Below are 16945 nucleotides of genomic sequence, written 5' to 3' on the forward strand. Positions count from 1 at the left end.
ATTTATTTATTTATTTAAATTATTTAAATTATTAATTTATTAGCATTATTGTTTAAATAAATAAATAAATAAATAAATAAATAAATAAATAAATAAATAAATAAATAAATAAATAAATAAATAAATAAATAAATAAATAAATAAATAAATAAATAAATAAATAAATAAATAAATAAATAAATAAATAAATAAATAAATAAATAAATAAATAAATATGCACCGTGTCTCAAAAAAATCCAAGCAAAATTGACGACCATTAAAGCAATCGTTCTCCATGTTGGTTTCAGCAGCAATGGTAAATAATTTTTCATTGGTGAAAAATATAAAGTTCACCATGTGGCTTGGATGTTTGTCCAGAAGCTGCAGATCTATAGCTATGTTTCCAAAATGGGAATTCACTTTATGCGCAAAACTACAATGTCGCATAAAACACGTGCGAATAAAGCAGCGTTTCCATCCAACGAGTCAAAGAGAACAAAATCGCCACTTCCTGCTTAACTGGCGCCAAATATCAACAGTAAAAAAGGAATTTGCTGCAGTAGGAGAAGTTGTGTGACTCTTTTCTTTATTTATTAAATTACTTGCGCCTCAGAAGACGATGCCGACATGCAATGCGCGGTGGTGTTTGAAGGCATGAAACGCGGAGCACAGAAGCTCTTGAAAGTTCTGGAAGTAATTGATAAAATAATAACACTAATACTGAAATGGTTACGGCATTTAAAAATGACCAAAATAACATTTCAGATGTTTTATATTGTGGTCAGCCTGCTGGTTTGTACATTCACACACATTTGTATCATCACATGATCTCTTATAACAAAATCACATGACTTTTTTAATGCGCATACTGGAATTTGTTTGGTAAATGTTATAGTTTATGCGCATCTTTTTTATTAAATAAAAAGTTTATCCTACTCAGTTATGCGCATACATATACACATGTGCGCATTTTCAAAATTTATGTACATCTCGGCGTTTCCATCAACCGATTTTTTAGGTAGATATCAAAAATGGATATAAAAATAGGTGGATGAAAACGTACCAATTAACGGCTGTTTGTTAGCTGCAGTTAGTTCTTGGGCATTGGTCTGCAGTTCCTTCTTCACAATGTGGTGAACGCTCAAGTCGACCTGTGAATGCCAGACTCCAATGCAATCTGTCGGACAGTGCGATGGGTGCGTGATGCATCTTCTTAGCTCAGTACCATGTTTTCGGCAGTGGCTGTATTTTCAACAGTACGGGCAGTGTGTGGACGACCACTCCCCGCCATACGATGTACTGATCTAGTGCAATCAATTTTCACCAACAATTAATCAAATCTAGTATAGTAAGTAATCCACTTTTTAGTTGAAAATTCACAAAGAAAGAGTGAAGCACTGTAGCCTTTCAGTTCTTGTAAACCTTTGATAAAACTTTTATCTTCATTCGAAAACATGACTTTATTTAAGCCTTGAGCAGCTAAAAATAAATGTGTCATCATTACGCCATCATTACATCAATGTCAAGGAAAGTAAATTTAAGGATTATTCTAATGCACAGACTGCACTGTTATTCCTGTACAAAATTTAGTCATTTGTATTCCTGTAGTACGATAAACAGTCTTATTTTTGTATGATATATTATTGCTTTTTTTTGAGACACATTGTATATTATTTATTAATTTAATTATATGTTTTGTGATGTGATGTGATGTGCAAAGTGGACCCCTCCCAGCAAACAATTTTGTGTTTAACAGACATTTAATAGACATCTAAACAAAGACAGCATGGCTAAAACAAGTCTGAACTTGTTTAAATGGCCTAAATAGCCTAAAACTAGACTAGACGTCAAATAGACAGATTAGACAGACTTTATATGTGTAGTCATTCATTTCTGTTTATTTGATGATCAGTCTAGTTTTGGCCTATTCTTAGACGTCTATTAGATTTTCAGACAGCACAAATTTAGCCCTGTTTTAGCCATGACGACTATGTTAAGATGTCTATTAGGCATCTATTAAACATCTTTTAAAATCAAAAATGCTTGCTGGGCTATTAACTTCTCCAGTAAACAAAACGTTAGAGTAGGCTATTGGTAAAAATTTAGGTAACACTTTATTTTGATGGTCCATTTGAGTATTAGTAGACTGTCTGCTTAATATCTGTTGATACTGATATTTAACAGTCCTTCAACAGACATTTAACTGACTACTATAGGAAACTTTGAAAGTACATGTCAACTTACACTAACCCTAACCCCAACCTAACAGTCTACTTATAATCTAATGAGAATTGGTTGGCATGTAGATGCAATGTAACTTAAATTCAATAAACAGACCATCAAAATAAACTGACCAAAATTTACATGAACTACAATTATTTCTTTAAGAGATTTACAAACAACAGAATAAGACAGAGGTTGCTATGAAATGCATGAATTTTTCCAAAGTGCCAAAAGTGATTGAAATAAATGAGAAATGGGACAGCTTATGTCCCAAAGTTCTTTAATATTTTGCAGGAAAAACACAAAAACACATTTTCCTTCAGGTGAGACCTGTTGCACCCAAATAATGAACTCATGAAATTTTAATGCTCCACAATGTGGGTCAAATTTTACCCGAAGATCCCAAGTGAATGAAGTTTCTTAGGAGAGCAGGCATGAAAAAGTCTAAACACTTTATAACACACCACCACTGAAAAAGTCATCATCCTCTTGGCATTAATAGTATTATAATTTAGTTCACTTCAACACTGAAAAGGAAGTTCGCTATAAAAAAATGACAAAAATATCTTTGAGTGGGGAAATGTAATTTGTACTGAACATCATTAAGTCTTGGGAAAATGAAAATGACAATTTCTGCAGCCGTCACTGCTAAAGTCGCTGTTTAATTTTAAGTTGCTCTTAAAAGGCTTATAGAGCGGCTCCGGAATAAGTGACAGGAAATGAGAATAGCAGTCTGAATGTAATGTGATAAAACCTTAGCCATCGCTCCACAATAAACCACTGGCGAATCATAATGCTAATATATAACGAAGCGCACCGGGCAATATATCATTGTCCAGCATCCACAGGTGCATGCTGTATGCGCTAAGACACTTTCGCATTCTTGTGTCATTTTGAATGCACAGTGCCAGCCATCTGTGCTGAAGGGATAAAACTATGAATTGTTCAAGTGGTCATACTTTTCACAAACAGAGCTGGCAGCCCAGTAAACATTAGACAGAATAATACATTACAGCATTAAAGAGATTGAAGGCTGAGCATCCCTCCAGTCACATCCATAGAAATAATGTCAGAGCTTGCGGCAGGAGCTCTCTCGCTCGTTCTCTCTCTCTTTCTGTCTATCTTCTTTCCCTAAACCCCAACCCATATCCTATCTCACCCTCACTCACTGTTTGCACGCATCCGAAAGCTTATGTCGGGTGTAATTGGCACTAAAATATGCCCGCTAGGAGAATTAGGTACCACCAACACATTAATTAAATTAGATAAAGTCATGACAAAATTCCAACCTGACCTTTCATCAATGTGTTCTTTTCTCGCTCGAATATTGAGACGAGCAAGCAAGCCAAATTATAACACTGCATAAATGTGTTTCCAACTCCAATATTCAATCATTGTGTTTCTTTGAAGAAATGGGGGTGTAAAAACAAGCCTGTTTTTTTCCGAAGGTATGAATTCTTGGCCGAAAGGTCGAGTTGAATGGACATATGGCCATGCATAAATAAACAACAAGCATTAATCCCATTAGCAAAGGCTTAGTTCACCCCTGAAAATTCTGAGCATCATTTGCTTACCATCAAGTCGTTCCAAACCCAGAAGTCTTTTGTTCATGTTTGGGACACTTAAGGAGATATTTTAATTACACTGTTTTAAAAATTCATAATTTTCCTTAGGAGGTTTCCCAAAATATAAACAATGGCAAAAATGTGCATTTCTCATCTTTCATTGCGTTAAGAACAATTAGTTTGATGTTTTTTCTTTCTAAACCTTTCATTCACATGAATCTCCTCTGCACTCATTGGTCAGATGGGGCCCAGTATGTTGTAATTGGTCTACCACATGCAGAACTGCGTATAAAATGTGCTTACATTATCCCAAATGTTTCGAAGACTGTTCAAATCCAGAGAAATAAACAATTTTACTTAGTGACACTGACTGTTTCCTGTGAGGCCATAGTAATGACATCATACACGCTTGATTTCCTTTTTGGTTTTATCCCTTTAACTGGGTTGTTGCTAGATTGGATACGATTGCGGTCAAAAGTTAAAGATAATTATTTATATTATGTATTTATAATTTCCTATTTATTGTATTTTATTAATGTCTATCCCCACCCCAACCCTAAACCCAACAGTCACAGTAACATAAAAACAGTAGTTGCACCGAGTATTATTTATGCTATCTATTAAATTATCCAATAAATTGTATTTTTTAACGCCTACCCACACCCCAACCCTAAACCCAACCGTCACGGTACTGTAAAAATATTAATTATGATTATACAATGTGATAAAAAAAATTTCTAAATTGATGTGCATATCACTTCTGGCCAGCCGCGTATCCGATCTAGACTTTACCCTTTAACTGCCTGCTCTGCCAATTGGTTGACCATTTTTTGACTGTTTTAAATAATGACTGTTGAAGCAATTTAAAGAATGACTGTTTTAAATGATGGTTTACACTACACAGCATTGTTGGTTTACAATAAAATTAAAATCTAACAAACATCCTGTTGCACTACTACACTTGATTTTGTTTTTAAAAATAACAAGAAAATGTGTCAAATGAGAATCTGAAATATTTTATGGCATACTTCAAAAAATAAAGATTATTTAGTGTTTAAAAATGTTTTATTTTTATTATTTTTTTAAACTGGTCTTTCACTTCATATTTTTCAGATTGTCATAGTATATGTATTAATTCCGGTAGTTTTACCATAAACCAACATATCAACCATTTGGTAGAGGTAGATATTTAAAAAATTATGGGATGTGTTAAAAAATACATTGAGTATGTTAACTAGTGACATTTTTAATTGGTGGGGCAGTTAAAGGGTTAAAGATAGAGCTTAGCGATTAATCGAAAAGTAATCTTAATCAACATTCAGAACGTATAGTTGATCTAATTTTTCCAGAATTATTTTTTTTATTATTTTCCTTACCGCATGTGGAGACTCACTCTGTTAAGGCAGATTTATACTTCTGCTGCCTCTTTGCAGCCACATCGGATCTCTGGTCAAGTAGGACGATGGAACCGTTCTTGAGCCTTACTTTGCACTACATTTAGAAAAGATACTGCTTATTTTCTACTTTGAATATGAAAAACATTGAAAACAATTTATTTTGTTATTTATTTTCACTTTTTCTAAGAAATAAAATGACTGTTGGCTTTCAGGCGATGTGTGTTTTAATTCCAGTTGTTCAACGTTAACGTTCAATAAATATTCATAGTGTGTGTTTCCCTCAACTATTTAAAAATTTCATTTGTAATATGTGAGCATATTTACCATACAAAACCTCTCAGTGAAGTGTGAGGGCAAAAAATATAAAATAAATAAAACAATCATTCATTAATTATAATCGAGTTAAAATGTTCAACTAATCGAGATTTGGATTTTAAGCCAGATTCCCCAGCCCTAGTTAAAGAGAAAAAGGAAAACACTTTAATATGTTGTGAAGTGACCAGAAGTGGTTGACTGTGGCATAATAAAAGCTTTGTTGTTTTTGTGCCTCATCATGCTTGCTCTTGTCAGCAACTGCTTCTGCAGTCTCGTTTTGCTTTAACGGCTTTCAGCATTAGAGGCTGTTTACATTTCAAGAATTCACACTTAGCTGATAATCCATCAAAGCTTGTTTGGCATGCTGTCCCGGGAGAGAGCCCTGAGCTCAAGGGATCCTCGAGCCCAGGGCTTCCTCCCGTTAGCAGAGCAAGAGGGGAGCTTGAGCTCGGTGGATCTCAAAACTTCCCGGCTGCGGTAGCTAAGGGAACATGTGAGAGGAAAAGACCTAGACAAGTGCCTGATTTGTTAAATCTGTTATGCATTAGGTGTATCTTTGGATGGAGGGAGGAAACCGGAGAACCTGGGGAAAACCCACGCGGACACGGGGAGAATATATAAACTTCTCACAGAAACACCCAGTGGCCTGGCGGGAACCAGGGCCGGCAGTGTTCTTGCTATGGGGCAAACAGTGCTAACTACTGGGCCACTGTGCCGCCCATTATATGGTAAAGGAGGAGAATGGGGATGAGGGGGGTTTCTTCCAGACGAAGATAAAGTGGACTGAAGACTGTTGTTATTTATAATAACTTAGGAATCATATGATTGTAAGATCATGATTAGCTAATATGGGACTGGCTGTGATAAATCATAATCACGTGATCCTCTCGAAATGAGTTATTTAATAAACTTCACATAGTGTCTTTTGCACATGCAAATTCATTATTTCCAAAGGAGATGTGGGGCTTACTAACCAATTAGCTTCATATTTTGTATGGATTATACACAGGAGAACACTGCAGTGCTTTTTAATTTTCTCCATAAATAAAACTTGTATCAGAGCTGCAGCAATGGTTTGTCATCCTTTGAGAGAATGGTTAACAACAGAATAATTTGGAGTGTAAGAGCAAAGCAAAAAAAAAATGACTCTCAATTTACACACATTTTTAGATGCAATATAAACGGCCCTTTACTCTGCTTTATACTACCATAATAGTAAATCTTGAATACTTTAGCTTAGCCATAAATGTGATTTTACGGGAGTCTGGTAGAATGTAAAGACAATGACTATGACTCCACTCAGTCATGACATCATCAAACTACATTTTTGTTGATTGTGAATATGCACCCTCTAGTGGCAAAATTTAGTACTTTTTTTTTTTACCTTTTAACAGATTTGTGTGTGTTGAGCATCAGTTTAGACAACATTAGCACCTGTCAGTTTTAATTGTGGGGAAAACTGGATAATTTTGAGCTTTTGTCAGCTAATTTCGTCTTCCAGGTTTTGTCTTCCAGGTTTTTTAGGAGGGTTCAAAATCGGTGATGTAGCGCAAATCTGCTAGTGGAGTGATGAGGCGTCGATTTCTCATTATTATTCATAGCTGAGTTTTCTTATCCTATGAGAGACCCTGCTTCTTAATTATGCATGAGAGCACATGCTTTCCGAAGGCAAGGCAGACCTGCCAAGCAGTGAGACCCAATGACTAGGTGAGACCGCATACAACACGAGTCGCATGTTTTTGTTTCCATGATCCACGGGGTTTGTTGCATGTTTTTCCCTGCGATTCTGTCACGGCTGATACAGCAAAGCTGTTGGTTTGCAGCAAGCATTTTTGTCAGGAGAACTGTGTGAGAATCTGAGAATGGCAGACTTTTACTTTTATCAGTGGAGTTCGTTACCATTCAGACACATTGCCTATGTTCGTGCTGCTGTGTTCGCCTATGTTTATAAATCACCCAAATTAACGGCAGGGTTAATGGTTGGAACAGACAGAGAAGGCGACCTGCTGTATATCCACTGTGTCTGCATTCAGACCCGGGGATTCAGGAGGAGAGAAGTCTACTCCTCACTAAACTCGCAGTGCTCCATGCCCATCTCTGAGCATTTTTTGAAAAAATTCGGAAGTAGACTTGAACCAAAAGAGGGGGGTTTCATGGCCCTTTAAGTAAATAATAGCCACTCTGATACATTTAGATTAGTCACAAATGTTAATGTAAGCTGGAGCTTTATTGCATTCATACAGTTTTTCCTTTAAGTACTGGAAAATCCACTCTTGTGCACCATAAGAAAGAGACCCAAATCAAATCAGATGTGGTGCACATTTGAGTATTTCCAAAATCATTGTTTGGTTGGATAATGTTTTTGTGAACACATCTGTGAACCATTCCTGTGTCTACGTAACTAAAAAGGGTGGCCAAACTGTGTATTTTTGTGTTTACACACTTGCTCTTCTGTAGTGTGTGACTGGCGTGCTGCAAGCAGAAGGTATTTATATCTCATTTCGGCTCTCCTTCAGCAGTAATTGACTCCTTTCTCATTCTTCTGAACCTTTGCATTGCATTCCTGACAAACAGACGCATATGCCGCTCTGCTTTGAAAATGAATCAAAATGGTATAAAATCCAAAGCACAAAAGTGAGGCAAGCTTCAGCGATATCCGAGCATTCCACCTGCACTGTCATTACCCAGCAACAGGAGTAAACAACCCTGATGATGACGCAAATCTATGTGATCGCAATCCATTGGCCGCAGCAGGAGGGAGGATCAATTGAACTCGGTTTTGGACCAGATGATCCAACCAAGTGTGAAAGCTTGCTTTAAAGGGATATTTCGAGTGCTTCCAAACCTGTATGAATTTCTTTTTTTGTTGAACACAAATAAATATATTTTCAAGGTAGAAGAAAAATGATAACCACTGATATCCATAGAAGGGAAAACAAATACTCAACTAACTAACTCAATACGAAGTCAACGGTTACTGGTTACCAACAATTGTCAAAATATCTTCTTTTCTTCTTCAACAGAAAAAAAGATACTCATACAGGTTTGTGACAAATAAAGGGTGATTAAATGCTAAAATATTTTCAGTTTTGGGGGAAATATTACTTTAATTGTAACAATCAAACAGTGGCGGATTTGGGCATGGGCAATATGGGCGATCACCCAGGGTGGCATCTTGGTGGGGGCGGCACAGGGAGACGATGCAAAAAAAATATATAAAAAAATAAATAAACATGCGCCATTAAAAATGTCTGTGGCCCAGTAAAGCTTTGAGATATGATTTACTTTATGCAAATGTATTAATTTAGAGTGGTAATGCCAGAATAAAGATGTTAGGGGCCATTCACATTTGGCGTCTTTTGCATGCGCAAATTTGTTATTCTCTTCACGAGTTCACACTTGCAATAGTTTCAGAATAAAGCGTATTTGGCGTGCTGTCCAGGGAGAGGGCTCTGAGCTCGGGGAAGACACCCCAACTCGAGTTATTTCTCTTATCAGGAAACAGAGAGGAATTGGGATTTGAACGAAGTATCTAGCCCGGCCCCAGAATGCTCCCCCCATGATTGTAATGCTTAAGAGGTGAGGTGACGGGGTGGTGGAGGGATGCTAAAGTCGTAAGATGCTGCAGGTAAGACAGCTTTGGTATATATAGGGGTTTGGTCAAGAACTGACGTGTTTGATACTGAAACTTCTGCGCGTTCTCCTCCCGAAATTTGTTTATAAAACATTACTATATGCAACCGAAACAACGCTGGTTAAAGCAAACTGACGCATGTGCGCAGAAAACCATTCCTGAGCACCTTACACACGCTGCTCCTGCCACCAATGTGAATCTCAGTTGATTACAAGCTTGCAGATAAAATATGCGCTGCTTATGCACCGTAAAACAGGAGTAACAGCCTTTTATGTTCCTTTTATGACACAAGGTGTCGACACGCAGCGAGTTTTGCAAGTTGCCAAAACTAAAGTTTATAAAATATGATGATGATCTAGAGAGACTTTTGGTTCGGTACGCATTACAAACCGAACGATTCGGACTAAGATCTAAAAAGATACAAAATATAATGTTTTCAGTGCAACAATGCTCAACAAGGCATCCCAAATGACGTGACATGCTACTTCCAAACACTACTTCAGTCAGGCACACGCTGCACTAGCTCGCAAAATAGCTAGTAACGTTAATGTAATCCTCCTATAACCAAAACTGGAAACTCGCGCACTACATGCAACTATCCCCGCAGCATTCAGACCGGCAATTCCTACAGATTCCAACAGGGCAAAACAAATCCCAGAGGCGATAGGTACATTTATAGCTGTCTCGAAATAGCCCTGATGTCAATTCCTGATGTTTTCACAGCAAAATGTTCGCCATATGCGCGGAATTAGGAGGCATTCACGCATTAAGCATCTTTGCACTTAAAAAACACAAACGCAGCGCTCGGGAATGGTTTAAAACAGTCGTCATGTCAACTTGCTGCAGTAAACAAACCCCGCAATGCTTGCCCCGCCTTCAAGCTCTTCTTATTGGCCCACTGCACTAGAACAGAACGCGAATGGATTGGTTAATATCAGCTGTCAATCACTCAATTTCGATGACAGGGAGCTACAATCGCAAAAACGTAAAGGTCTGGATAAGAGAGAATATTGACAACACTGACAGATGTAGTTTTAGAAACCACCTAAAGTTACTATTAATGGCACATCTGATCAGTGATCATGTGCTGAATGTTAGTCCAGCATTTACACTTTTCGAAGAGTGGATAAAAGACTTCCAGTGGTTAAAGTCCGCTATGAAAATGAATAAAGCATTCACTGTAAAGCCGGTGGGACAGAGTTTTCAGGTAACAGTGTTTGCCACTGAATCTACACATTTTAAGCATGAGATGTTATAGCGTTTTTTAATCCTTCATTTAATCGTCACGATGCTGTAAAAAGTGCCGCTGATACTGAGTTCACCATCGCTAAAGAGCATGCATTCACTGAGATGAAACTAATATTGCATCTGAAGACCAAAAGACCGGTATTGCTAATAAGATTATGCATGCAAATAATAAGTTATTTGTCAATATCATCTGTGCAATATCAGACACCACCCGTGAGAAAAGCACAGTTATTATTGTTAATTCAGTTCATCTCATTCATGTCAAGCAGTGCGTGCAGGGCCAGTGAGCGTATACAGATTTTTGTTTATTTGTTAGTTGTGATTAGAGTGTTAATATATAATAGAATCTGTTAATATAAAACGTGTAGTTTTTGAAGTTAGGGGCACCGATGCTACTAAGAAAAAAGGTTCATTTCGAGCCCTGTGAGACTTTAATTGGTAGTGGAAATGTCGGGTTTTAAGAAAATGTTAAATGTAACAGAGCCCCGTTATATTATTCCTTCATAAGCCCATTTCAATCAGGTAATTCCTGCTTCAGGTCCACTAAAATGGCAGGTGACAGTCAAATCAAGCAGATCTGTGCTGTCTGAAGAAAAGGTGGACACTCATCTTTCTGAAAATAAAAAAAAACACTTAAAATTGATTGAAACTGAGTTCCATATAAAAACTAAATTGTTCTTTTCTTTGTATTTGGTAACTACTACAGTATTACATTCATTTTTTATAAGAAGCTTTTTGGTTTTGAGTATAAAGAAGGATTTGTTTTATTTGCTGCTAAGCAGAAATCCCAGAGGTATAGCTCTATCACTGTTTAATGTAAAAGAAAAAAAAAAAACAAGATCATACTTTTATGATGTTAGTTTTAATACATAAAAAAATTTAATCAGAGAAATCCTCTGGCTTTTTTCTTTTTTCTTGCTGTTTCGAAAACATACCGAACCGTGACACCACTGTGTTTTCATATCGAACCGAACCACGACTTTTGTGAACCGTTACACCCCTAATATATATATATGTATATGTATATATGTATAATATATATATATATATATATATATATATATATATATATATATATATATATATATATATATATATATATATATATATATATATATATATATATATATATTAAGGATTGTTTCCTGTTATTTATTTATAATAGTAATTGTATAATAATAATAATAATAATAATAATAATAATAATAATAATAATAATAATAATAATAATAATAATAATAATAATAACAACACTTTTATTTATAATAAATATAAATATTTTAATGATCCCAATTCTGGTTTTGTTCATATTTTACCCAAAGTTGAGTTAAAACAGCAAACATATTTTTTAGAAAGTACATGTTTAATCCTTTTTTTTTTAACAACATGTAACCTTGCAACTCTTTATAAGTTTGGTGGAGGAGGGTTTGAGGGGCATATTTAAGTGGTTTGCCCAGGGTTCCATTTAAGCTAGAAGCTTGAATATGCAGCAGCATTCATTTGCCTAAGCTGTAAACTCTGCAGAACTTCTGACAAAAGTTGTATCTCAAGAAGATTCAATCTTTCATCAGCAAAAACAGAAAGAACTCGGGACTTTGGTTAGGTCATGGTTTATTTATTAGCCCACATCAGATTTGTGCACTATATCTGACTTAAAACATGTCAATAAAGACTTATTTTTGACTCCTATAGCTGGCACACATAAAGCATTTGCATAGCTTTATGAAATTGGGATTAAACCACTGAGGATTGCTTTCATGTTGTTTTTCTGAACAACTTGAAGCTTCTTGGTGAACCGAACTTCAATGGAAGGCCTGCAAATCTCTCAGGTTTCATTAAAAAACATCTTCTTTTGTGTTCCTGAATATGAGCAAAAGTTATATGGGTTTGACACGAGGCTGAGTAAACGATGACAGCATTTTCCTTTGTGGATGAACTAAGTCTTCAAAATGACTGTTGTCACAATGTGCGCACGCTGTTATCAGAGTTTTCCTTCAACATTTATATGTCAAGAGGAACAAGACGTCTACAAATACTTCAAACGTCCTTGAATATTTTCTCAAACCACAGGATCCAGGATCCTGTGGAGAGATGGGCCAGCTGCACATGTAAATTACATTTGAAATGTCAAGAAATACCTCTCGATCTGTTATCATCTGCTCATCTTAGATTACCATAGGAGCCATTCGTATGGCGAACGCTTTATAGGAGGGGAATGAGGAGGTTATTCCCACACATTAGCTAAACTAGGTTCGGTTCATGGGTCACACCGTCACTTAGCAGCTCATCAAGGCCCTTATTTAGCAGAGAAGGCGAGATTATATGTTTTGCATGCAGAGCACCGTTGAGCGTCCAAACAATCTCAAGGCTGGAATCTAAATGGTCCGCTCAGAGGACTCTAATCAGCCTGACACAATTACACTCTGTCACTCAATTATTGAAAAGGACCTTGTCAACAATGCAATGCCTTGCTGCTCCTTTAAACAATAGGAGACGCGCTAAGTTGTGCCGACGAGCCAAATTATGAATTTGCATGGGGTTGCAAGGCCGTTTTGCAGCATAAAATTAGAATTTTCTGCAAAAAAAACAATACAGGCTTTGGGTGGATTATGACATTTTCTGCCTTGAACTGAAGTGAGCATGAAAGAGAAGTCAGTAGTGCTTACGTCTAACGTCTCTGAAGTAGATAGTCTGTCGGTTAGGGTTGAGCAGTTGTATGACGGAGTCGTCGTTGTTTTTCACTCGGCAGCTGATGATGGCCGTCTCGCCCTCCACCACTGAGACATTATTTGTCACCAGGTTCTGACCCTGCACTGTAACACAGAGAGAAAGCACACAAGCCTTAGAATACAGCATAAAAGAAGAACAAAGTCTACTCATTTTCTCCTTCCAAAATAAGACTGTAAGTAGATGAGGAAACACATTCCCAGTTAGGTGTTAATCAGTATCTTGTTTTTGACCGATTTGATATTGCAAAATAAACTCAAGCAATTTACATATGAGCATGAATTGAGACAGTGGTGAATGATACAGAAAGTAGAAGCTTTCATTTCTGGTTAGTGAACATTTTACTTTAAAAACAAATTGACTTGTTCATATGCCAAAGTTTAAATACCAACTTGTTCGTTTGCTTCAACTACATGTTCTGTTTAAGAATTTGCTCAAGTGGAGAGTAGGAGGCCTTTTATAGCTATTTCAATGCATTTGGCCACATGAGTATTTAAACTGTGAAAAGGAACCAATCAAATGTGTTTTTGAATATGTCTCGAAGTTGCTCGAAAATGGATTAAGCATCTCAGACCTTGTTACAAATGTATTAAGGATCATCAGCCTGAGATTGGATAAATAAACCAAGTGTTAACCGGGCTGAAATTACTCTGATTATATTAAAATATAATATTTTGGATGGCACGGTGGCGCAGTGGGAAGCGCTGTCGTTTCACAGCAAGAAGGTCGCTGGTTTGAGCATCGGCTGGGTTTTTCATGTTCTCCCCTGTGGGTGTGAGTTTCCTCCGGGTGCTCCCGTTTCCCCCACAAGTCCAAAGACATGCGCTATAGGTCAATTGGGTAAGCTAAATTGTCTGTAGTGTATGTGTGCATGTACTGGTCCTCCAGGTTGCGGATTGACTGTTGGGCTAACGACCCACCTCGTAAAAGTTACGAATGTTACCTACTGTAACACCAATATGGTGTGGCTAAATATCAACTTCGATATAAACGGCCCTGGGAGTAGGTAGGTATATATATTATATTTTATATAATTTTTTTTCATTTCCAGTAGGGATGTCCAGATCCGATCATGTGATCAGAATCAAATGATTTTAGACTCGATCGGAATTGGACATTACCTCTCGATCAGGACTCAAATATATACGTATATTATATCTATTCTCATTATTTTAACACATCTACAGTTTTGTGGTGCCACAGAGTTAGACTTCTTTCTTGATTTCACACAGAAACAGCAATGCGTGTGGCATGACATCACTTTGTTGCAGAGAGGCTATTGGTTAAATGCCGGCAAAGTAGAACTCGGAAGCAGCTTGAAGCGGAAATCGCAAGTATGTCTGCGGTCTGGAGGTATTACAAAGTTAATGACGACAACGTTGTCATAGCAAACTGTGAGATAGGAGAACTTGGGATTGCCTGCTGGTATTTTAAGTTGAGGAGCTATTTGTTTTTATATTCGATTTTTTTAATATTTACTGTTGCACTATAGTCCAAAAGTGAAGAGTTTATGTTATTGGTTACTTGGTTGTTCAAGCTACCCCACAGAAGTACTCTGTTTGTTAACTGAGATGTTGAATAAGGTGTAAGGAATAAGTTGAATTACATAAAAATTAAGGAATATCCTGGATCTGTTTCTTCACTCTTCTTTATTCTTTTTGTATTATAGAAGTATTGGATCAGGTTTCGATATCTGATATTGATCAGGTAAACCAAATCTGGACTCGAACTCGAGGGATAAAAAAAAAGCTGATTTAGAAAATTTCCAGTGAAGAATTTCCAAAACCACGATTCTGGAAACAGATCAACCAATTAGAGAAGGCCAGAATAAGTGTGAATTGGTTTATGTTTTGACTTTTATGCAATAAATATAGTATATAAACATACATACAAACATAATGGATAATGTTATTTAATGAATTTATTATGCACAAAAAAAGTTCATTAAACAGTTTCAGATATTGTGCCTTCGGTTTCCATATTATTACTGCCTTCAAATTAAAGTTTGTCTTGTTCTTTGTCTCAAAGGCGACTGCTTTCACTCATTACTTTTTATTGCAGAATTTTCTGAAATCCTTATGGAGAAAGTGAATAGAAAAAACACATCCAAAGCCAAAAGAAGAGAGAGGTGAGCATTGCTGCAATGCCTGAACAAGGTTATTACATTTGGCATGTCTTATCACAATCTGGATTGTAATTACAATGCATCCACTGAACACAATTTTTCTCATTTGGCTGTTGCCTTGCTATTCAGTCAGAGAGGCAATCATGACACTCTTTCTTTAAGCACAAAAAAAATACTATTACAATTCAGATCCTGTTTCATTTTGCTCTTGTATCATGAAATTGTAAAAGTTGAGGCTGAAGCTGAATAGATGGCTGCAATGATAATGCGAATCCTCCTGAGGAATCCTTTGAATACTGATGTTTTTGCATAACACGTCCACGCATTTGAGAAACGTGAAAGAAACTGAGAGTGACACGCAAATAAATGCAACAAGTAGCCGTGTTTGAGAAAGCATGTCGACGTCCGATGTTAAGATGTAGCGACTGGCTTCTCGGTTTGGACGTATTGATTTTACAGTGTTGTGCGTTTCTGGTGTGTGTGTGTGGAAAACCCCGACTACGAGACTGCAGCTCTCAGCAAGCGAGAGGGGAAAGCTGGTAATTGCTGCTCACGGCAGAACTTTATCAAACCTCTCCATCTAAACACAAGCTGATGGAAGCTGGCAATCAACAGCGGCTCTCAACAGCATAATACCCAGACCCCAGCACGCTCCGCAAACACACAGGCAAGCACAGAGTATCTGATACACTTCACTGCAAGCCAGTAACAGCTGATAATTAGAGGCTGCATCGCTCCCTTATGGTTAACATTCAAAATGGGGATGCATTACACATTGCAGGTGGAGACAGCAGAAACGCTAAAGTCACCTTGCTCTATATTTATATCCACAGAGCTGAGAGGAATAAAAATGACCAAAGAATGCTGTTAAATGCTGAGTAAAATGCTACTTTAAACTGATACAGTTATGCAATCTGATCTCTTAAGGCATTTATGAACTAAAAAAAGAGACATTTTCCATTAAGCCTGTACGTATAAGGGTGTTCTTAATGCATTATAATGCATGCATAATCCCTCATGAACAGTCGGTCTTTATTTTACTGTACAATTTACACTATTAAAGAAATAGTTTAACCAAATATGTAAACTCTACTCACTTTCAAGTGGTTATAAACCGTTGTTTGTTGAAAAAAATCTGAAAACCGGTAAGCATGTTCTTCCATAGTAGGAAAAATAAATACTATGAAAGTCAATGATAACAGATTTTCAGCTTTCTTTAAAACATCTTTGTTTGTGTGTAACAAAAGAGAAAAAAAACTTCAAACAAGTTTAGAACAAGCTAGAGTGAATGATGACAGACTATTCATTTGTTGGTGAATTTTCCTTTTAACAAACCATTAACTAAGACTATTAGCTTAATACACTACTAATGAGTTGCTTATTAATAGATAGTAAGGTACAATTGTAGTTAGGTTTAAAGATCATATTTAATAAGCACATAATAAACTGTTAATTTCTTATTACTATGCAGGCAATGAGCCAGTAGTTAATAGTGTGAATTCTGGCAACACTTTAATCACAATTCATGATATTAACTACTGGCTTATTACAGTACCTGCCTATTATTGGGTTATTAACCATTCATTAGTAGTTATAAAGTATGATATGTTCTTGGTACTCCAGGTAGAGGGGGTTGAGCGTTAGGCTAAAAACCCACCTCATAAAAACTAGATGTTAATAAATACCAGTATGGTCAACTGCTATATAAATAGCCCTGGGAGTAAGAGTAAGT

General features: G+C 36.6%; 1 protein-coding gene across 3 annotated transcripts in view; it reads right to left on the minus strand.

The window, feature by feature from the left end:
- cadm1b (cell adhesion molecule 1b) overlaps positions 1 to 16945 on the minus strand; it is a 350413-nt gene that overhangs the window by 123778 nt on the left and 209690 nt on the right. For all 3 annotated transcript variants that reach the window (XM_056473895.1, XM_056473897.1, XM_056473894.1), the window contains one exon: positions 13028 to 13174. In XM_056473895.1, the coding sequence (XP_056329870.1) occupies positions 13028 to 13174 (147 nt within the window). The remainder of the gene's footprint in view (positions 1 to 13027; positions 13175 to 16945) is intronic.

Source organism: Danio aesculapii, chromosome 15, assembly GCF_903798145.1.
Source record: "Danio aesculapii chromosome 15, fDanAes4.1, whole genome shotgun sequence".
In the NCBI taxonomy this organism is placed as follows: domain Eukaryota; kingdom Metazoa; phylum Chordata; class Actinopteri; order Cypriniformes; family Danionidae; genus Danio; species Danio aesculapii.